Raw genomic sequence first — 22,237 nt, 5'->3', positions numbered from 1 at the left:
GAACATGTTATTTCAATGAAGATTCCAGTTTGATCTCTCTTTCTGGGTTTGTCTATGTGAATTGTGAAATGAGTTTCCTTGTTAGAAGTGCTAAGATTTTATTATCCTTAGGTTCTTGAGGCTGCTAACACACTGTCCTAGATGGATCTGGAAATGTTTCCAAATTAGCTGCCCCAGTGGAATGCGAGGGTATTGTTGGTAGTGATGACAGGTGATTACTCTCTTGGATTGGTCTATTAGTCATACAAACCTAACTACTTGGTTACGTTCTTCTTCTTAGTGCTTGGATTTCTTTATATATAACTAAATTTTGTTAAAAATTCTTAGTTAAATATGCTTAAATTTGCTTAACTCCAGTACCCAGCACTTTAAGCACACATTTTCCTGAAACATTATTTTAGCTAGCTAGCTTGATGATTTAAATATTGACATTTTATTAGCTATATAGTAGTAAATTTCTGTTTCTATGCTCCTAGTTTCTGACTTTATTCATGATGATGCCACAACTGTTAAAATAACATGCTTATTTATATTTATAAAGCATGTGCACTTGTTTATGTTTTTTTTTTTTTTTTTTTTTTTTTTTTTTTTTCTCCTTTCTACTTTTTCTAGGCATTATCTTCTGGATTTAATGAGAGTAAATCCTCGCGATGCAAACTATACTGGACCTGGATCCAGATTCTGTATCTTGAGACCAGAATTAATTACTGCCTTTTGCCAGGTAAGTAATGACATTCTGATATTAACTACACTTTGGAACTTGTTTTATATGTTCCGTTTTTAATATAAACGTCTGCTTTATGGGAGAAGGCCCAAGCTGCAGAAAGATCAAAATTTAAGTCTGAAGGAGATGCTCATGTGACCACTGATTCTTCAACAGTTGCAGGTGTTAACGAACAGGTGAGAAGAGTGGCAAATGCAACCGCAACTTTTGATTGCTGTATAGTGGTGTTTTTGTTAGGAGTGTATTGCATCCTAGAAAGTTTATTCTTTGATTAAATATTTATTTATATTTTATCGGTTTTGTCCCTTTTTTCCCTACCTTGTATTGGACTACCTACTGCTAACTCACTTTATGTGCCAATTATATATGTTGCGGTATGATTCACAATGGAATTAGCAGTGATTTGAACTTTTTCTTTGTGTGTAATGCATGCGTGTTTATTAAATGACAATATCTCAATGGCCTTGAATTAGCAGAATCTGTCATGCCCTTAAATGACAATATCTTTGTGTGTAATGCATCCGTGTTTCTAGATGCTGCTTTGGTGTGAATATAGCTGCTATAGTTGAAGCAACAAATTGAGTTATACACTGACCCCCATTGGAGTCATTTTTAGCAATTTGCCTATTTCTTGCAGTAAAGGTCGCCATACTTGAAATCGTAACTCTGCGAGTTCTCGCTCTATTTCTCTCCTTTTTATTATTATTATTTTTTTGGATATGGTTTTGGAGTAGCACCTCCATCATGCCTATGGTCCGTTTCTTGTGTCATTATTATTTCCGGTTTACTAATGTGTTAAGCGAATGGGATATTTACGGGCCTATAGAATTAGCAATGTCACACCCCAAACCCAGAAGGGTCCAAAGCGTGAGAGAAGAACCATTAAGAGCGAGAATGTAAGAGATTTTTTTTCCTCAACACATGATAAGGATAAATAACCATGCTAAGATCTCCATATTACAAGTCAAAACTCTATAACACATTTACAAACAATACGAATTACAAATAATGTCTCCAAATATACACGGAATTCCAAAACTCCAAATGGATCAACATCATATCACAATCCTTCCAAGGAAAGGCAACCAGGACGATAGAATCTATGCCTACCATGCCCAAGGTTAACAAACCTCAAGGGCCCAACCTTCGATAGAATTAGCTATGGCCTCAATAAATTTAGAAAGTTGAGTCACCAATCAATCATAGCATAAATCCCTCAATTAGCATAATGCTCCAATCACCACCAATAAAACAAGCTCCATGCCTGAGGTATAGCAAATTTATCTTAAAAACTGTTGGAGAGTGGGATGAGCTAAAGCCCAGTAAGTAGCATAATTCATGGGGGTAGGGGAAATGCAAGTTTCGTGATAATGGGCATTTTACAAAACATGTTATACTTTGGGAATTTCCATTTGGATCATGCAAAACCATTTTTCTTAATAAAATTACAAGAATGATTAAAAGAATGTAGCACCAAGCTTTCTCAAAATATTTCAACATATTTACTGTGAGCTATCAAAACATCCTTTTAAAACCTGGAAATCTAACCCCAAGACCACGTGACAATGCCATCACAAAGACGGAACTCATCGCCGACACACAGCTGGAACTCATCGCCGACCCACAATCGGAACTAATCTACCGTCACAAAGACGGAACTCATCGCCGACACACAGCCGGAACTCATCTGCTATCCCAAAGACGGAACTCAATGCCATCACAAAGACGGAACTCATATGTCGTCACAAAGACGGGTGCTAAGATACCAATGTCACACAGACTATAGTATCTAGCTAGGTAATCACACGTCACGGCACAAGGGTAAAACATAAAGAGCTCACAGATAATATGAATTCAAAAGACGGTTCAATTTTAAGTAATTTCACAAAAACCATTGAAATACCTAATATATTCACAAGGTTCCCAAATTTTCCAAAATCATTTCTTGTCAATAACATTTTCTATCTATTTCTCAAATATCACAAGTCAAGATAAAACATCTTTTGAATTTGCAAATAATGCATCAAATCCATAAAATCCATTCCCAAAAATTATATCAAAGATGTTTATCTCTTCCATACTAACAAATCATGCATTTCCCCATATTCAATATTTAACATGATGCGCTTTTCATATACAATCATATATAATAGGGTCACAACACAATATTTTTAAGAAAACATAGTTCCACAAATAATTTTCCAAAATGTGTTTGACCCAAAAATAAAGTTTATGCAACGTGGTTATTTTCCAAAAATCCCATTAAAAGTTACTTACCTCAGGAGGCCAACCAATTTTACCTCAACCAGGCACCACCACCTAAGCAAGCAATCCAATTACTAGGTCCATCACCAAGAATCTCGAAACCTAGAAATACAATGATCAAACCTATCAATAACAAGGCCTATCACAAAGTACGTTCAAACTTGTCTCCATAAATTGAAAATGGTCCCCTAAAATCAAATCGAGGGCCTAAGCCTAACTTGACTATCCCAAGGCACCTATTCCCAAGGGACATCAGACAAGCATACAAGTGATCCAAAAGACCATAACACAACCAAAGCATTTTAATACACTATTGCAAGAGATTAAACCAAACCATTATTAAAGTTAACTAAGTAAAACAAATGTAGAAGAAAATGTAAGAATTTACAAGTCAACCCACTCAAGAAGGGTTTCAAGTAAATTCACAAAATCTCAACATACATGTCGTACTTTCAGATTCACTACACAGCAGGTTAGCCCTTTTGTAAAAACCGTTTGGTTCATGAAAAGTTATCCAATCAACTTGAATTAAATATGGATAAGCTCTTATATGTGTAGTATGTACCATAAAAAATTCGGCTCAAAATTATTTTTCTATAATTTATTAAAAATCATGTAATGCAGCTTACTCAAATCTGTCAAGGATAGATTTACAATTCCAAAATAAAATTACTATAATCTTAATACCATGCCTAAAACTTTCAAACTTGATTAACCTCAAAGCTACATGTTTTAGCACATGATAACAACTACGAATGCAACCAATAACCTCATATAATAGTCATCACAACAAGAGTCAAGAAATTCAATCCCATAACTCGTACAGGCAATATACCAAACACTTGGCATGCACAAGTACATTCTCAAATCACTATGACAAGTAATAGTTAACATTTCATCAACTTCTTACATATGACAAAAATCATTACAACAACTCAACTCAAAACAGAAAAATCATCGTAAAACACATAAAAGTCAGCCCCTCCTTCCTCCAATAAACCAAGTGCCCAAAACCTCCATGGTTGAATACCCTAATACCAACGATCACATATCCACATCCCAAAAATCGTAGTTAACCCTACCAAAGTGTTATCCCCATCCATTGGATCAACCCCACATGAGCATTGAGCCATAAACGAAATAATCAAGGAAGTGGGTCAATGGAAAACTTACCCTAAAAGCATTGTTTGGGGCAGCCAAAACTCATGGAAGATCATACTTGTTGGATTCAAGCTATTGAGGAGGTTATTTGAAGTGGTGGTAAGGATATAGGACCTTCAGTGGATCAGCCATGGAGGACGGTGAGAACAAGAAGAGAGAAATTACAAAAGAGAAGACAAGTGGGAGAGGGAGAGAACGTGTAGGCTTATGGGAGGGGGCTTAATTTCCTCTTAGTAATCTGCAATATGTGGTTCTTTCTGTTTCTGTTCACAGGATGTAACAAAAGAAGGGAGGGATGAGAATGTTAAGGATTGTGCTTCTTCCCAATCTGAAACTGAACCACATGAGGACATTCTTTTCAACCCTAAATCAATGCCTGAATTGAAATTTATTATTTGTGTTAAAGCTGTCATGTTCATAACTTTTCCATCTTTCTGCAAATGACTGTACTGCTTTTGACATGTCTGGAGCTTTGCTACAGGTGGCTGATGGGACAAAACATTTACCACATTTGTGGGATCTTTGTTATAATGAGATTGTTGTTAGGTCTGCAAAGCACATCCTCAAGGTGATAAGCATAATCTAAGTAGCTTCTACATTATAAATGATGTTACAAAATGTCTACATTGTTTCAATTAATTCCACAGTTTCACCACAATAATTTGCAAAGAGGTGTCGCATGTTACTATGTCAATTGTAAAATGTGACATCTTTTTCCTGCCGTTGGTGTTAGAGATAGACACCATCAACTTTGCCTACAAGAGGGCGGTCTGGCATAGCTTGCACACATGCATGTGGAAACACATTTCCTGTTCACATCCACTCTTCCCTTCCTAGTCTGATTAAACTGACTCCCTCTGGAGCAGGATGTTTTGAGAGATGTAGGGCATCATGATATTGCGCCAGCTATATCACATTTCTTCGACTGCTTTTTTGGAAGTATTCAAGCTGTTGGCTCAAAAGTTGCTGCCAATAATATGCAGTCCAGAACCCACAAAAAGGTATGTGAAACATGGATCAATAGTTTCAGGATTTCTTATGGTTTTTTTGGCTTTTACTACTTTTCAGCTTTGAGCTTTTTGTGAGCTAACTCTTGAGGCCATATGTTCCCTCAGTTTGTGGTCTGTCATTGTAATTGTACAACAATCAAAGCAATTAAGTTGCATCTTTTTCTTCAGAAGAAAGTTTAAATTTTTTCTTAAAATATTAAATGATGTTTAGAATCTAAAATCTTTACTAAATTCACTCAATTTTCTTAAATGGAAATGGTAACATGAAATTTTACTCTTGATGGAGAAATCTTGACCCAAGGCTGTTCTTTATGTTTCATATTTTTTTAGGACCAAGGAGGCCATCAATCTTCAGGAAAGCCTTCTAAGGGGCAAGGAAGGTCTAATGGTGGGGCGTCTGCAAGGATGAATCAATCGTCATTTATGAATGTTAGCTCAGAAACTCTATGGTCAGACATACAAGAATTTGCTAAACTCAAATATCAAGTCTCTACAAGGACACTGGATATTTCTAGAAGGTTGAACGAGTCATTTCTTGCAAAAAGTATTTAAAATAAATTTTTTTTTTTTTTTTTGGGTTGCATCTGAGTAAACTTATTAGGCTATATCAAAAAAATTTAGGCATAAAACCCATTTTCGTCCCTACATTTTCACGTGATTTTCACTTTGATCCCTAACTTTTTTTTTTTCACCACTTTTAATCTCTAAAATAAAAAATGCGATCTCGTTTTTGTCTCTACCGTCAATGCTCTAATGGCAAAATCCTAGGTGGTAGACGGAACACTCTATTAACTGACGTGGCGCTGATGTGGCAATTAAAATATTATTTGGCTTTTTTTTAATGCTACATCAGCATTTTAATATTTTTTTAAAAGCCATGTCAGAAAATTTTAAAAAATAAATTAAATTTAAGAAAAACCTTAAATTTAATATGTAACTATAGTGGCGTCAAGAGTGATGAACAATCCCGTTGGTGTCCAACAGTAGCTTGTAGTCCCTATTTGAAAAGGTTCTCAGAAGCTATAAAGCAGTGGCGACTCTAGGAATTTTGTCCAGGGTGTTCCTATTCCACTTTGAAAAAATTTCGGGTCATTTCGGTCTATTTCGGGTGTTTCGGGACGTTTCGGTAAATACCGGCCGAAATTCAAAATTTGGCCGGCATGAAGTTTGTGCTTAAAAAAAAAAAAAAGGTTCTTAAAACCAAAACAAATTTGCATTTTGTACACCGAAAAACCTCAAAAGGAAAAAAAAAATGAAAAGAAAATAAATGAACAAAGGTACCTATACAATAAACTATAAGTTCATTTGACATATTAATAAAATTATTAATTATTGTTGTTTAGTTGTTTCATTAATTTGTTTGTCTTTTATAAACTATAATTTGTTGTATTGTTATTTCATTAATTATTAAATTATTAATTGTTGTTTAGCCTAATATAATTTAATTTGTTTGTCTGTCTTTTATAATGTATTGGTTAATTAAATTATTAATTATTGTTTATTAGTTGTTTTCCTCAATTAATTATTAATTAATTAAATTATTGTTCATTAGTTGCACTAGCACACATCTATGTGCACATTACACTAAAATAGCCAGCCATGTGCACATTACACATCCCATGGGCTGATGTGCACATCATACTGCTTTAATTATTGTTTACCCGGTCCCATGTGTTCATCTACCCCCACCCCCACCCACCCCCCCACCCCCCCCCCCTTCCACTCACCAGACAAGCCAGTCAAGCCTCAAGAAAATTTCCCCAAACACAAGAGCCAACTGCCAATCAAAATATTTTACAATCACAAATCACAATACGCATTATACTAAAAAGACAATTAATAATTTAAAATATCACCGACACAAACACACACACCAACACTAACAGCAACACCGTTACACCCACCAACACCAACGGATAAGATATTAAAATAAAGCTAAATTCAATAAGTCAAAAAATCAGCCAAATATTAATAAAGATAAAGTTAAAGCTTAGCAATTAGTGGCCCAATCACAGAATCAGATAAAGACAAAGTATTAAAATTAGTATTAAAGAATAAAGAGAGAGAGAGAGAGAGAGAGTCATTATTTTCATTTCAGACTTCAGTGATTCAGAGAGAGTCAGAGAGAAAAAGAGAGAGTCAGAGAGAAGTTAGTTTAGTAAAATGAAATACCTTGAGGGAGGGAGCACCGGAGCAGCCGAGCAGGGAGGCGTGAAGGCTGAGGCCGCTGAGGCAGTGACAAGGTGACGAGGCGACGAGCGATCTCCGATGAGGGCTGTGGCGAGCGACGAGGACGAGGGGCGAGCGAGCCGAGCGACGATGACGATTTGGACTGGACCGATCTCCGACGATGAGCGAGCTGCGAGCTGCGAGCGACGTGACCGATCCGATCTCCGTGACTCCGGCTGTTGGCAGTTGGTTTGAGCCTGAGGCGTTGCTTACTCTGTCTTTACTCTTTAGGTTTGCTTTAAGCCTTTAGGATTTATGATTTAGAAAATTAGAAGTGATTTTTGTCTTCTGATTTGATTTGGTCTGCAGCTCTATATTGGGGGTTTTTTTTTTTTTTTTTTTTTTTTTTTTGAGAATCAGTGGGTTTGCCTTTGTAATCTGTTGGACTTGCCGAGTTGCCTTGGGCTTGCCTCTGTTACCATTTTTTTTTTTTTTTGGGCTTTCTTCTTTTCTTTTCTTTTCTTTTTTTTTTTTGCTTGAAAGTAGAACAAATAAATTTTTTTTTTTTTTAATTTGAGGGTGTTCCTAAAACAGAGCAAGTATAAAAAGATTTGTAAAAGAAAAAAAAAAAATTCAGGTTTTTTTTCAAGTCAGGGTATTGAGATGTGCCCATTGATCGACAGGTATTCCTTTTCGTTTTAACCAATAATCAGGATCATATACTCCGGAGATCATGCTAGCAATTTCTCATGCCAATAGATTAAATATATTCTTCTAGGTTCTGACTGAAGAATGAACTTGTCAGTTTTCCTATCTTTTGATTTTTAATTAAATTTTGAGCAATTTTGGGGCATCATGTGAAAGCATTTCAATGTTTAATATGAAAAACAGTGTTAATTTCCCTCAAATATGAGATGAGCTTATTTCCTTTGTTTGAGAATCAGCTCTCTTTTCACTTCTTTGTTTTGTATAGTTTTAGAAATCATTGTTTTGATAAAGAAAATCCTCCATTCATTGGAAAATTTTACTTAACTAAAATTGAGGTGGTACTCCAAATCAATAAAAACAAGTTACCTTATTCCAAAATATGACATAAGTTCAACAGGCAACTTTCAAATTCTAATGTAGCACTCATCCAAACCAACAGCAACAGTCACATTCGTAGCATTTATTCCAACCATTAGCAAAAGTCACGTTCATAGGCAGTAATAAATTAATAATGGTCCCGTTTAGCAAACATGATGAGGCTTCATCATTAAAAAAAAATTCAGAGTTATTTGCCTTTTGAGAGAGATGCATAATGCGATGACCTCCATGCATAGGAAAATTTATTTTATGAGATTGTTTCATGGTGCATCCTCTTATAGCATGTGGGTTTTCCCCTATTTATAGGAAAATTTTCTTATGAGATTGTCTCATGGTGCATCCCTTTTACAATATGTGAGTCTTCAAGTGTGTGGGGACCATCAAATATGAGAGGAATGATCCATGAGATTGGTTTATAAGGTAATTTTTTTTTCCTTCATTGACAATGCATTTTTTTTTTCACATTTTTATTTTATTTTGGTTGAAAAAAAGATAAAAAATAAAAACTCTCTACGGGGTGGGTGGAAAGATATGATTGGATGTGAAGTCTTCAACTGTCGCATTCTAGGTTATCTCAAATAATGCAAAGTTCACAATACTTGTGTAATAGGCAAGTAATGCCAAATTCTTTCTCAATTGTTGTGCTTATAACCGGGTCTGGGCCATTCATTATATATCTATCACTTTGCAAGCCATTCTCCCCTGGTTTTCTACCTAAATTGCAATTGCTTCCCTTTGGCTTTTTTATTTCCTTCTTCAAGCAACAAGAGACCATGGCTGTCTTCCTGGGACAAGCACTTGCCACTTCAATTATTCAGGTGGCACTTGATAGACTGGCTTCTCATGAGGTCATAGACTACTTCAAGGGAAGGAAACTCAATAAGAAATTGCTACAAAACTTGGAGTTTGTGCTGTTATCTGCTAACTCAGTGCTCATTGATGCAGAGGAGAAGCAATTTACAAACTCAGCTGTGAAAAAATGGCTGGACGAGCTTAAAGATGCTATTTATGTTGCAGATGACCTTCTGGATGAGATTGCCACTGAAGCCTTACGATCCAAGTCAGAAGCTAAACTCCAAACCCGCACTAAAAAGGTATGGCGCTTTGTCTCTACTTTATTTGACAAAAAGATACAGTCAAAGCTAGAAAACGTTCTAGGTGTATTACAAATACTCATAGAACAAAAGAAGGTCCATAATCTGATAGAAGTTGCCGGTGGAGTACCACTACCACCACGACAATTAACAACTTCTTGTTCTGAAGAATATGGTGTGTATGGTAGAGATATTGATAAGGAGGAGATATTTAAGAAGTTGCAATTAGATAATGCAAATGGTGATGAGATATGTGTTGTTCCTATAGTGGGCATGGGTGGGGTTGGTAAAACAACCCTTGCTCGGCTTGTATATAATGACAACCGAGTAAAGGAGAATTTTGATCTCAAAGCATGGGTTTGTGTTTCAGACACATTTGATAGTTTTAGAATAGCAAAAACTATTCTTGAAGAGATCACTTTGTCTAACTGTGACATTCATAGCTTGAATTTGTTACAAATTAGAATAAGAGAGAGCTTAAAGGGAAAGAAGTTTCTCCTTGTTTTAGATGATGTTTGGAATGAGGAATATATTGCTTGGGATAAGTTAGTTACAATGCTTAGATGTGGGGCAAAAGAGATCAAAATCATTATTACAACACGTAGTGAAAATGTTGCGACAATTGTGCAGCCTATTTCAATTCATCATCTAATGCAATTGTCTGATGAAGAATGCTGGTTGTTATTTGCAAAGCATGCATTTAAGAATGGAGAATTGAATTTAGATAAAGAACTAGTTGGTAGAAAAATTGTTTGTAAGTGTAAAGGTTTGCCTTTAGCTGCAAAAGCAGTTGGGGGTATGTTGCAATCTAAACAAGACCTAAGAGAGTGGAATCATATTTTGGAGAGTGATATATGGGATCTACCAGGAGGTGAAAGTAGTATCCTTCCAGCTCTAAGATTGAGCTACAACTACCTCCCATCACATTTGAAACGATGCTTTACTTATTGCTCAATCTTTCCAAAGGATTTTGAATTTTCAAAGGAGGAGTTAGTCTTGTTGTGGATGGCAGAAGATTTATTGTTGAAACCCAAGGGAAATGGAAGCATGGAAGAAATAGGTGAACAATACTTTGATGAGCTAATAACGAGATCATTTTTTCAACGATCAAATAATGATGAACTATGTTTCATAATGCATGACCTTTTTAATGACTTAGCAAAATTTATATCTGGAGAATTTTGTTTTAGGTTGGAGATTGATAACTCACTTGAAATTACAAAAAAGATGCGTCATTTGTCATATTTTCCAACTAAATTTGTTGTCCCTAAGAAATTTAAGGAGTCTTATGAAGCTAAGAATTTGCGAACATTCTTGGGACTAAAATCGCCATCTACGTCAAATTTCAGGATTAATTTTATATCAACAATGGAGATAAATGATTTGTTATGCACATTTAAGTGTTTACGAGTATTATCATTGTCTCTCTACATATTAATAAATGTGTTGCCCGATTCTGTTGGAAATTTGAAACACCTTCGCTATTTGAATCTTAATGGCACCTTTATCAAAGGCTTGCCTGATTCTGTGTGTGGTTTGTATAATTTGCAAACCTTGTTATTGAGGAATTGTTGTTCCCTCGTAGAGTTGCCAACCAACATGGGAAGACTCGTAAACTTACGTCACCTAGATATAAGAGGGACCCCTTTGAAAGGGATGCCAATGCACATGGGTAAATTAAGAAGCCTCCAAAATTTAAGTGCTTTTTGTGTGGGAAAAGAAAAACAAAGTGGGAGTAGCATTAAAGAGTTAGGAGAGATTCCACATCTTTCTGGATCATTGTGTATATCAAACTTGGAAAACGTTTATCAAACAAGAGATGCAAAGGAGGTTAATTTGAAGGATAAGAAGGGCTTGTCAGAGTTGAAGTTGAAATGGGGAAGCGGTCATGAGAACTATGATTCAGAACAAGAAAGAGAAGTGCTTGAGCAGTTGTGTCCTCATACGAACTTGAAATCTCTCTCCATCATATCTTATTATGGTGCAGAATATCCAAGTTGGTTAGGAGCATGTTCATTCTCTAATATGGTGTCCCTAAAGCTTGACGATTGTAGATACTGTTCCTCCTTGCCTCCACTTGGGCAGCTACTTGCCCTTAAGGAACTCTCAATTGAAGGTTTGGGCAGAGTATCATGTGTGGATAGTGAGTTCTACGGGGATGGCTCTTGGGCAACTAATAAGCCATTCGAATCCCTAGAAAAATTAACATTTAAATGGATGCCAGAGTGGAAGGAATGGTTTATATTTGAAGGCGGAGTTTTCCCAACCCTCCGAGAGCTTCGCATTATCGGATGTCCCAAGCTTACAGGAAATCTGCCCAGTTTACTTCCTTCTTTAAGTGTAATTGAAATTAGATATTGTCCCCAGCTTGTTGCTTCACTTCCTAGTCCTTCGGCTCTACATGAATTGGCCTTGATGAATTGTGATAAGGTGGCGTTGAAGGAATTATCACCTAAGCTGCAAAGTCTCGCAGTTGGAGGTTGCCATGCGTCTCTCCCCGAAGGTGGTCTACCCACTACTTTAAAAACACTCCAAATCAATGGAGTGCTTCAGTTGCCATGGAGCCGTCACTATCCATCAGTTGAGAGCTTGAACGTAGAGAGAGGTCCTGGTTCACTTTGGTCTTTACCATTAGAGTTTTTCCCAAAACTCAAATCTGTCGAAATTAGGTATTCTGATAATCTTGAATCTCTTTCGGCATCAGATAAATCTCTCTTGGATCTAACTTCTCTCACTAAATTGACCATCCATTCCTGCCCTAATTTTGTATCCTTTCCCATCGGGGGACTGTGCGCCCCAAATTTGACACAGATTTCTATTGCTGGCTGTAAAAAGTTAAAGTCACTTGCTGAATGTATGCACACCCTCCTCCCATCTCTTATATATTTGAATTTGTGGGACTGTCCAGAACTGGAATCATTTCCTGAAGGGGGTTTGCCCTCCAATTTACAAATGCTTGAAATCGTGTTGTGCGAGAAACTCTTTCTCAGACGCATGGAGTGGGGTTTACAGAGTCTTCACTCTCTCAGAGAAATTATAATTCGGTATTACGGCAGAGAAGTGGGTTCCTTTACAGAGGAGGCGTTGTTGCCCCCTTCTCTTATCCGCCTCGACATTTCATTTCCACATCTGACATCACTCAATGGCAAGGGATTTCAACACCTTACCTTGCTTAAACAGTTGGAGATTTTGAACTGCGATAACCTCCAGCGCTTACCAGAAGAGGGCTTTCCCGCCTCCCTTTCTATTCTAGATATTTATAAGTGCCCTTTGCTAAAAAAGCGGTATCGGAGAAAGAATGGAAAAGAATGGCGCAAAATTTCTCATATCCCCATCATAAGGATTGACCGTGTAGTCATCACATAATATTACAGTTTGGTAAGTACTTGTTGTACAGAAACTGGCAAATTGTCATATTGATTTGGTACCATAACTGAAATGTGCTTCAAGAAGCAGTAAAAACATGTTTTTTGAGAGAGAATTTCTCTCTCCCAATAATCTGTTCATTTATGAAATAACAAGAAGATTATTGTGTATTAGAAAAAAAAAAAATTTCTATTTCCTTGGCTTTAGTTATTTAATTATGCATTTATGCCTTTTATTTTTGGTCAGGCCAATATTTTTTCTCAACTCATTTCTTCCCCTGCATTTCTTATAGATTCACTAGAATGTTCCCTGGAGTTGAATTTTTTGCTTTTGTTATTAATACTGAAGTCAACTAAACCTTAATTCCAGATAAAAATTCATGTATCACAATATAAACCAAAAAAAATAAATAATTCAGCTTTCATCTTCCCTATTCATTGGAAAAGTTATGGAATGATGTAACATGGGACAGCTAGATACTAAATAAGTGATTTGATGCATTTATTAGTTTATTATTTATTTGAAATAATTTTTTAGTGAACGATAGAACCATGATTGTTATTTATTCTCTTTTTCTTTTGCAAAATAGCAATTTATTGACCAGTCCTAGGAAGAGGCATTAATGTGGTCCATTGCAGAATAAGCTTGTTCATTATTTAGACAATTATTTAACTTGGCGCCCTGGGAATTTCAAATGATTAATAGTATCTTCTGACTTTGTTTTTTGGATTAAGCATTTGCTTGACTATTGATAATTCTTGTTTTTTTTGTGAATGTTATGGATTTATCAGCTGACTACCAGCAATTGCTGTTTGACTTTTATAATGTTCATGGGATTAGCATGAGGAGGTAGGGATGGCTATATTTCTAGAAGCGAATTGCAGGCAAATCTTAAGTTCATGGATACATGTTATGCCTTGGAATGAAAGACAATTCCAAATCTGCTTTGATTTTTGTTATTCTCTTTACTTTTCTTTCTTAATTTATTTTCAAGGGGTGCTGCACTATTCTACATGTTTTCAAACAACAATATGCTGTCAATAGTCGTATGAGATTTCAGTTTGTGATTTTGAAAATTATTACCTTGCTTTAAATTCCAGGGTGCCTGCAGCCAGCCTACCCAACCTCCCTCTGCACGGACCACACCCAATACTTCCTGTAAGTATTTAACCTCATCTTCCCATCAATATTTCAGCAAGCTGCTGCACCACCTGATCCTTCTTTCGATATTTCTAATTTTCTACAGAGAATTTTCCTAAGCTTTTGTACTTGCTGAAGCTGCAGGTTGGCCTTGAGGGCTTGTGTTTACTTTTTTTCCAGACAAGACTTCCAAGAGCAATGGCAAGAATGACCACAGGTGGTCCTCATTTTTAGCACTGAAATTTGATTAAAAGAACATGTCCTCCAAGCTAATCAAGTATGAATCATGATCTTGAAATGTCTACAACTCGATTATTTTCTATGTGAATATCAAGGGACTTTTCTGCAATTATACTGTTGTTCCTATTGCACATAGGTGTTGATTTCCATTTATATTTTGTAGGACTTGTTGTTTGCTTGGTGAGAGAAGTAAGGTTAGGAAATTCAGGAGAAAAGGTATTGTTAATGGAGTACTAACAGTGGCAGCACTCCAAACTAACCAGGTACTCCATCTATCCCTACATCACTGCACTTCCAAGTTTCATACCTTTTTTTTTTTTTTTTTTTCAGGATTTAATTAAATAGTCAAGGACAGGTAGGAGTTTCACAAAAAACTCTTGACTACATGTTGAAACCTTATAGCAGGATTGCTCTGATCTAGTTCTTGAAAATTTTTTCTTTTTGGGGGTGGGGTGGGGGGGGGGGGGGTGCTATGTTGGAAAGGATGGGAGTCATTATGAACCACAGGGTTGTGCATTTATAATATCTTTGGTAGATCTTGATAAAAATTCTCTCAACAACTTTGGGGCTTTTGACCATGATCTTCATAAATAGAGAATGAATCTCCAATTTTGGACATGCACGACTATCCAATCAAACCAAGAACATCGATTCTCTCTCATTCATGTGAGTTCTTTTTTTTCTTTTTCTTTTTTTTTTTTAAATTTATTTTGAATTGTAGTTTTGTAGAGCTTTATTAATTTTTGAGATATGTTTTTCAGTTTGGACTGTAGGAGTGAAAAAATTGCGATTGGGAAAGTTATTTTAAATTAGTTCAAATTGCAAAAAATAAATTTGATGAGACCATTCTAAAAAATTTATCAGGTCCACAATTAGTTAAATTTAACATACATTACAATTTATTTCATTTCAGCAATTATTAAGAACAGAAGTTATAAGTTAAAACTATCTCAAAAAAAAATAAAAAATAAAAAATAAATTTCATTTGCATTTATTTAGAAAGCGGAAAACAAGAAATCGGAAGAAGTTATTGTACTTGTAAGGGCATTTCAACTTAAATCCGTGGTTACAACAAGTTGACAATAACTTACACTGCACAAATATGTAGATCCTGAGTCCACTCTGCTTGTTGCTTACAGGAAATCTGCCCAGTTTACTTCCTTCTTTAAGTGTTATTGAAATTAGATATTGTCCCCAGCTTGTTGCTTCACTTCCTAGTCCTTCGGCTCTTCATGAATTGGCCTTGATGAATTGTCCAGAACTGGAATCATTTCCTGAAGGGGGTTTGCCCTGCAATTTACAAATGCTTGAAATCGTGTCGTGCGAGAAACTCTTTCTCAGAGTCTTCACTCTCTCAGAGAAATTATAATTCGGTATTACGGCAGAGAAGTGGGTTCCTTTCCGGAGGAGGCGTTGTTGCCCCCTTCTCTTATCCGCCTCGACATTTCATTTCCACATCTGACATCACTCAATGGCATGGGATTTCAACACCAATTGGCACACTCATGTCATTACCAGCAATTATTAATATTCTTTTTAAAGCTAGAGATGCTCTGTGGTTGTTAGGTTTGTTTAATTGATTTGTGTTTGTTGGTAACAAACTTTGGACCTGCAATCATAAATGATTTTTAAATCTTTATCAATTCTTCTGTAGGTTTTCAGACACAAAATGTGTGAATGTTGAGGCCTCAGACAATAGTATACAAAACCAAGTAAGCCTCCTGCAATCAAAACTTCCAGATTGCTAAATTACATCCGATGAGCTGCAATGACATCTGTCCTGTTAGCATGTTCTGTTTACTTCATATTTGGACTGTATATACAGTGGTGTAATGTTGTGAAATGCAGAATGATGCCTCATAGTCCAATTTCAGCTTTTCGATTTGACTGAAAACATAGCTTTTATGAATTTATAGATATCAATTGTGACCCACGCCCCTGTTTTATAGTCAGGTAATGTGTTGTAGTGTTGCACTCTACCCATTTTCGTTTGATTACATTTATATTTATTTGTACGTTTATCTTTTTGATAAATATATCTGAAAAAATTTTCACTTAATAAAGGACTGGCTGAGGAATGGTGCGACAATCACTTTCTGCCTTGAGCTCAAGTACTTGTTATCTAGAGAGATGGGCTGCGACACTGAGGATTGATGAGTAGTCTCCTTTGTTGAAGGAACAGTGCTGCGATGAGAAGAGGGGAAAAGAATGGAGCAAGATTGCTCACTTCACCATCATATTAATCGATGATGATCATATGAAACTGAAAGTGTAGACAAAGTCCTCATCACCTGTTTTCTTCATTCACATGCAGCAACATAATATTACAGTTTGGTAAGTACTTGTTGTACAGAAACTGGCAAATTGTCATATTGATTTGGTACCATAACTGAAATGTGCTTCAAGAAGCAGTAAAAACATGTTTTTTGAAAGAGAATTTCTCTCTCCCAATAATCTGTTCATTTATGAAATAACAAGAAGATTATTGTGTATTAGAAAAAAAAATTCTATTTCCTTGGTTTTAGTTATTTAATTATGCATTTATGCCTTTTATTTTTGGTCAGGCCAATATTTTTTCTCCACTCATTTCTTCCCCTGCATTTCTTATAGATTTACTAGAATGTTCCCTGGAGTTGAATTTTTTGCTTTTGTTATTAATACTGAAGTCAACTAAACCTTAATTCCAAACAAAAATTCATGTATCACAATATAACCCAAAAAAATAAATAATTCAGCTTTCATCTTCCCTATTCATTGGAAAAGTTATGGAATGATGTAACATGGGACAGCTAGATACTGAATAAGTGATTTGATGCATTTATTAGTTTATTATTTATTTGAAATAATTTTTTAGTGAACGATAGAACCATGATTGTTATTTATTCTCTTTTTCTTTTGCAGAAATAGCAATTTATTGACCAGTCCTAGGAAGAGGCATTAATGTGGTCCATTGCAGAATAAGCTTGTTCATTATTTAGACAATTATTTAACTTGGCACCCTGGGAATTTCAAATGATTAATAGTATCTTCTGACTTTGTTTTTTGGTTACTACTAAATTAGGCATTTGCTTGACTATCGATAATCCTTGTTTTTTTTTTTTGTGAATGTTATGGATTTATCAGCTGACTACCAGCAATTGCTGTTTGACTTTTATAATGTTCATGGGATTAGCATGAGGAGGTAGGGATGGCTATATTTCTAGGAGCGAATTGCAGGCAAATCTTAAGTTCATGGATACATGTTATGCCTTGGAATGAAAGACAATTCCAAATCTGCTTTGATTTTTGTTATTCTCTTTACTTTTCTTTCTTAATTTATTTTCAAGGGGTGCTGCACTATTCTACATGTTTTCAAACAACAATATGCTGTCAATAGTCGTATGAGATTTCAGTTTGTGATTTTGAAAATTATTACCTTGCTTTAAATTCCAGGGTGCCTGCAGCCAGCCTACCCAACCTCCCTCTGCACGGACCACACCCAATACTTCCTGTAAGTATTTAACCTCATCTTCCCATCAATATTTCAGCAAGCTGCTGCACCACCTGATCCTTCTTTCGATATTTCTAATTTTCTACAGAGAATTTTCCTAAGCTTTTGTACTTGCTGAAGCTGCAGGTTGGCCTTGAGGGCTTGTGTTTACTTTTTTTCCAGACAAGACTTCCAAGGGCAATGGCAAGAATGACCACAGGTGGTCCTCATTTTTAGCACTGAAATTTGATTAAAAGAACATGTCCTCCAAGCTAATCAAGTATGAATCATGATCTTGAAATCTCTACAACTCAATTATTTTCTATGTGAATATCAAGGGACTTTTCTGCAATTATACTGGTGTTCCTATTGCACATAGGTGTTGATTTCCATTTATATTTTGTAGGACTTGTTGTTTGCTTGGTGAGAGAAGTAAGGTTAGTAAATTCAGGAGAAAAGGTACTGTTAATGGAGTACTAACAGTGGCAGCACTCCAAACTAACCAGGTACTCCATCTATCCCTACATCACTGCACTTCCAAGTTTCATACCTTTTTTTTTTTTTTTCTAGATTTAATTAAATAGTCAAGGACAGGTAGGAGTTTCACAAAAAACTCTTGACTACATGTTGAAACCTTATAGCAGGATTGCTCTGATCCAGTTCTTGAAAATTTTTTCTTTTTGGGGGTGGGGTGGGGGGGGGGGGGGGGGTGCTATGTTGGAAAGGATGGGAGTTATTATGAACCACAGGGTTGTGCATTTATAATATCTTTGGTAGATCTTGATAAAAATTCTCTCAACAACTTTGGGGCTTTTGACCATGATCTTCATAATTACCATAATTCATTGCTAATTATCATTGATCACAATAATGTGAAAATTAAGAAACTTCTCAAAATGTTGCTTATGTAGGGCTTGTTGCCATGTCTGTTTAATATAGTTTGATTTTTGCCACTAAATGTAATAGAGATAAATTACCTGATACTCTAAATGTAATAGAGATACAAATCTATCTGGGAGGTCCATGACCAAAATATACATATTTTTCCATTTTGTATTGAATATTACACAGATCTACTTGTTTGTATTATTTTCTCCTAAGGCCATTGACCTTAGCATTTATTTTTGATGCCCTGCAGAACTGTGGCCAAACTCTGATCCAAGTTTCCTCAACAATTTTGTAGCTTTTGACAATGATCTTATTGTTAGTTACTCCAACTCACTTCTTTTTTCTTTTTTTCTTTTTTCAACAATGGGAATCATAAAACCCATCTCTAATAAGGGAACTTTAGCCAAAGTAGCTTAAAATTTCAGCCTCTATATTGGAAAACAAATATATATATTGATTCACAGCATATAATACATTAACAAAAACTTCTTTGGAAGAAATTTGCTCTGCTAGCTAAGTTAGTAATGTCAGTCTCTTATTATCTTAAAACATCTAGGTTTGATCTCAACAGGACTCATTATTCCAGTGCCACCTAAGGCTCCGCCAAGTCCATTACTGACATGGTATGATCCGAATGCTCGACGCAAATACCATATTCAAGGAAGGGGACATTGGACTTATGGTTGCTATTACCTTAAATATAAGATTCTGGACCTCATCGACCAAGACCTCTCGAGTCTGTATGCTAGTCTCATCAGTCGTCTGGAAAGAGGGGATGCATATAGTTGCTGCAAGACCACTCACACAGTACCAAAGACTATGACATGGTCGATATTGAGAGCTATGGCTAGTTAACCCTATCTCCAATACCTTCTACCATTCACAAAACTGTAGGCTTGCTACATCAAATGAATGTTATAGTCAGGTATATATTCTACACAATCTGGTAGGGTATGCTTTGATTTAACAATTGCTCCACATTTCTTTAATTCTTGGATTCTTCTCATTTGTGGATGCTTAAACTGGTTTTGTAGACCCACTACATGCAAGGAGTATAATGCTGTTACGCAACCAAGTTGTTTATCAAATACAGAATTTCATCTTACAGCCAGGTACATGCCAAAAAGACTTGGATCAGCATCAGTTCTCTTTTTTGTTGGTACTCGTTAAACATATTCCTGACCATCACCTATCCTTTTAATTCTCTGTACAACACATTGTCAAGGCCAAGATCAAAATCCATTCTGAATGGATTATGGAACTGAATGGCATTAGCTCATATACTTTAAACCATTTAGCTGATTGTCATTATAATAGAAATAGAGAAGAATTGTACATCCTTTGTTCCTAGAAAAATTTACTAGCCATTTTTGGAATATTATGCTCCATTGGATCTAATCCTCTCTTGTTGATTAAAATAATGTTTTTATTTAAAAATCCATCATCCAAGGTGTATTTTTAACAAGAAAAAACTGAAGCATTCCATTTTGCAATATAGGGAAGGAAAATTGTATATTTCATATGCCTAGTTTTAAATCCAATTTTCATCACCAGATGCAACAAACTCATTGTGATGGGCTCGCAAAGGCTTTATTTGACATTTTGAAATTGGTGGCGGACGTGAAGATGAGAAGTTATCTCTTGGGAACATAGTGCTATTTTTTGGTTTTTCGCTTCAACTCTAGATGGCCCAAACGACTCAGCACTCTTGATGTCGTTGCTGTCCTCACTAGCAGAAGCTTCCCAATTCCCTTTTGTACCTCGAGAACTTTATATTGTCCTATGCCGATGCCATGGTGCCTGAAATAGAGAAAGATGGAAAATCTGGCTACTACCACAAAAATGCTCAAGTCCTGTTCCTTGAAGGATCAAAGTCAATCTTGAGGCTCTCCCATATCAGTACTAGACTAATAGGTTTTCCCCCAACAAGAAGGTGCTTTGTGGTTGTCAGCTTTGTTCAATTAATTATGTTTCTTTGTATAAGATTTTGACTTCCAACCAATGATTATTTTTAAAATATTTGCAAACTCTTTCACAGGTTTCAGACATAAAATGTGGAACATATTTGCAGCTTCTAACAACAGTATAATAGGCAATTGCTCCACATGATTCAATTTACTCACCTAATCCAAAAATATCCCTTGATGCTATCATGTATTCAACTTATTTCTAGTACTAATTAAGTTCCATATGTTATGGTATCTATATTGTGCTCATCTATGATGATTGGCAGTTGTCTTTTCAGTTAGCTTCATAGGCTTCTTTTTGTTTTTTATAAAGCATAGGAATGCCTAATGTTTCCTTCGAAATTAATACCAGTTCAAGATTTAAAATACTAAGCGGTTTGAAGGCATAGCTATAGAGAAGTGCCAATTTGCTTAGTGAATTGAATTTCAATACTACATGTTTTAGAGCTCATAATGATCTCAAAGTACTTTATTTTACACAAATAGATACGACAATGTTGTATGATTTATCCAATTTATGTTGCAAGTAAGAGATATTTGGGTCTTTATTCTCAAATATAAGAATGTTAAGTAGTCTTTTTGAAGAACTTCAATTCTCTTGTTGTAAGAATTCCAAACTATTTTAGTATTTTTTGCCCATCACAATCAAATTTGGCATGGAATTAAAGCCAACACAAAATAGTTGTAAATCACAACTTTACAATATACTTTACAATATTACACATTTTACTGCATAACCTTTTGCGAATTTCTAAAATATAAATTTTATAGTATTTCTAGTATCATTCTTTCTCTTTTGCGTATAGACAATAGAGATGTAAATTCGGCTCCTCAGTTTGCCAATATAACCTTCGAGATCCATCCTTAATTCATAATATTCATTGCATTTTTACCTCTCTAGTGAAAGTACATACGTACCCTCGAGTCCTTTTTCTTTCCTCAATGAAAATGAAAAAAAAAAAAAAAAAATCCCACCTTTTATTTTTAATTCGATTTTAGTTAACAAAGAGAAATTTCCCACTCTCGTGGTATAGATTATCTAAAATATTGCAAAATTTATAATACTAGTGACATAAAGTAGCATTCACTATGTGAAACACTTTCCAAGAAGGAACTAGATACTAATTTGTAAAAGGTAGTTGACGCCAAGTCCTCAGCCTTAGTTGGGTCCAAGTCTTCACAAATATTTCTCAAAAAAAAAAAAAAAAACAGTCTTCACAAATAATGCCAAGTTCATAATATATATTCTATTAAGAAAGATCGTAACTTTTATTTATAAAAAAATTAAAAACAATATATCTTGAATCACAGCAAACTTAACCATAAATGAAATTTCTTCTATCCAAGTTATATAAATACAATATGCTTGGCATATTGTGCTAAGATATGTGATTACCCTGGCACCAGTGACCTTTTGAGTCTAGTTCCTTCAATGAAAGCCGTAGCTAAGGCATTGGAGGACAGCGTCATCTTTGCATGAAATGTGGGTGTCCGGGATGTAATTAATCTTTGAATGTGATTTCAAGATTGTCTCTGATGATGCTGTGAATGGCTTCAGTGAACCACCAACTAAAATTGCCAATAATATATCATTGAACGAACTAGACAAAAGCTGCGAGATTTCCGAATGGCCAAGTTCATAATATATGACTGCATGA

At 35.5% G+C, this 22,237-nt stretch overlaps 2 protein-coding genes and 2 long non-coding RNA genes across 53 annotated transcripts; 3 read left to right on the top strand and 1 right to left on the bottom strand.

Annotated features, from left to right (window-relative positions):
• Window positions 1-145: 145 nt before the first annotated feature.
• Window positions 146-4,594, top strand: LOC126722782 (clustered mitochondria protein-like). Its single transcript, XM_050425931.1, has 4 exons — window positions 146-211; window positions 613-721; window positions 811-900; window positions 4,424-4,594. Exons 2-4 carry the CDS (start codon window positions 632-634, stop codon window positions 4,592-4,594), a joined length of 351 nt encoding a protein of 116 aa, XP_050281888.1. The 5' UTR covers window positions 146-211; window positions 613-631.
• LOC126724031 (uncharacterized) lies at window positions 1,682-3,455 on the bottom strand. The gene is made up of 2 exons (XR_007654573.1): window positions 3,002-3,455; window positions 1,682-1,988 (listed from the first exon to the last, which is right to left on the bottom strand). It is a non-coding gene; the product is annotated as an uncharacterized LOC126724031 (long non-coding RNA).
• A 124-nt stretch (window positions 4,595-4,718) lies between the features above and the next one.
• On the top strand, window positions 4,719-5,613 carry LOC126724036 (uncharacterized). The gene is made up of 2 exons (XR_007654578.1): window positions 4,719-5,151; window positions 5,491-5,613. It is a non-coding gene; the product is annotated as an uncharacterized LOC126724036 (long non-coding RNA).
• A 1,630-nt stretch (window positions 5,614-7,243) lies between these two features.
• LOC126724017 (putative disease resistance protein At3g14460) lies at window positions 7,244-20,828 on the top strand. Of its 50 annotated transcripts, none has more exons than XR_007654571.1 (17): window positions 7,244-7,620; window positions 8,722-8,835; window positions 9,361-9,509; window positions 13,976-14,033; window positions 14,154-14,292; window positions 14,419-14,518; window positions 14,739-14,921; window positions 15,395-15,821; window positions 15,910-16,208; window positions 16,320-16,589; window positions 17,688-17,745; window positions 17,866-18,004; window positions 18,131-18,230; window positions 18,863-18,927; window positions 19,184-19,537; window positions 19,647-19,724; window positions 20,167-20,762. XR_007654571.1 is itself a non-coding variant. In XM_050428078.1 (17 exons), the coding sequence occupies exon 1, from the start codon at window positions 9,783-9,785 to the stop codon at window positions 12,873-12,875; it is 3,093 nt and encodes a 1,030-aa protein (XP_050284035.1). In that variant the 5' UTR covers window positions 9,641-9,782; the 3' UTR covers window positions 12,876-12,887; window positions 13,976-14,033; window positions 14,154-14,292; window positions 14,419-14,518; window positions 14,739-14,921; window positions 15,395-15,821; window positions 15,910-16,208; window positions 16,320-16,589; window positions 17,157-17,277; window positions 17,379-17,542; window positions 17,688-17,745; window positions 17,872-18,004; window positions 18,131-18,230; window positions 18,863-18,927; window positions 19,184-19,537; window positions 19,647-19,724; window positions 20,167-20,828. The 50 variants fall into 50 exon arrangements, 48 of the variants coding, with proteins under 48 accessions (XP_050284074.1, XP_050284035.1, XP_050284031.1 ...); XR_007654572.1 differs by lacking the exon at window positions 7,244-7,620 and adding an exon at window positions 7,999-8,129; XM_050428078.1 differs by lacking the exons at window positions 7,244-7,620; window positions 8,722-8,835; window positions 9,361-9,509 and adding exons at window positions 9,641-12,887; window positions 17,157-17,277; window positions 17,379-17,542 and having other exon boundaries at window positions 17,872-18,004; window positions 20,167-20,828.
• The last annotated feature ends 1,409 nt before the right edge of the window (window positions 20,829-22,237 follow it).

The sequence above is a fragment of the Quercus robur genome, chromosome 4 (genome assembly GCF_932294415.1).
Source record: "Quercus robur chromosome 4, dhQueRobu3.1, whole genome shotgun sequence".
Classification (NCBI taxonomy): Eukaryota; Viridiplantae; Streptophyta; class Magnoliopsida; order Fagales; family Fagaceae; genus Quercus; species Quercus robur.
This window is presented reverse-complemented; position numbering and strand designations above follow the sequence as displayed.

Excerpts from the sequence above, each read along its gene's own strand:
- LOC126722782 (XM_050425931.1), top strand. The coding sequence starts at position 632 with ATGAGAGTAAATCCTCGCGATGCAAACTATACTGGACCTGGATCCAGA. Across the intron at positions 722-810 it reads TAATTACTGCCTTTTGCCAG|GCCCAAGCTGCAGAAAGATC; the intron begins GTAAGTAATGAC and ends TTATGGGAGAAG. Across the intron at positions 901-4,423 it reads TTGCAGGTGTTAACGAACAG|GATGTAACAAAAGAAGGGAG; the intron begins GTGAGAAGAGTG and ends TTCTGTTCACAG.
- LOC126724017 (XM_050428117.1), top strand. The coding sequence starts at position 9,783 with ATGGGTGGGGTTGGTAAAACAACCCTTGCTCGGCTTGTATATAATGAC.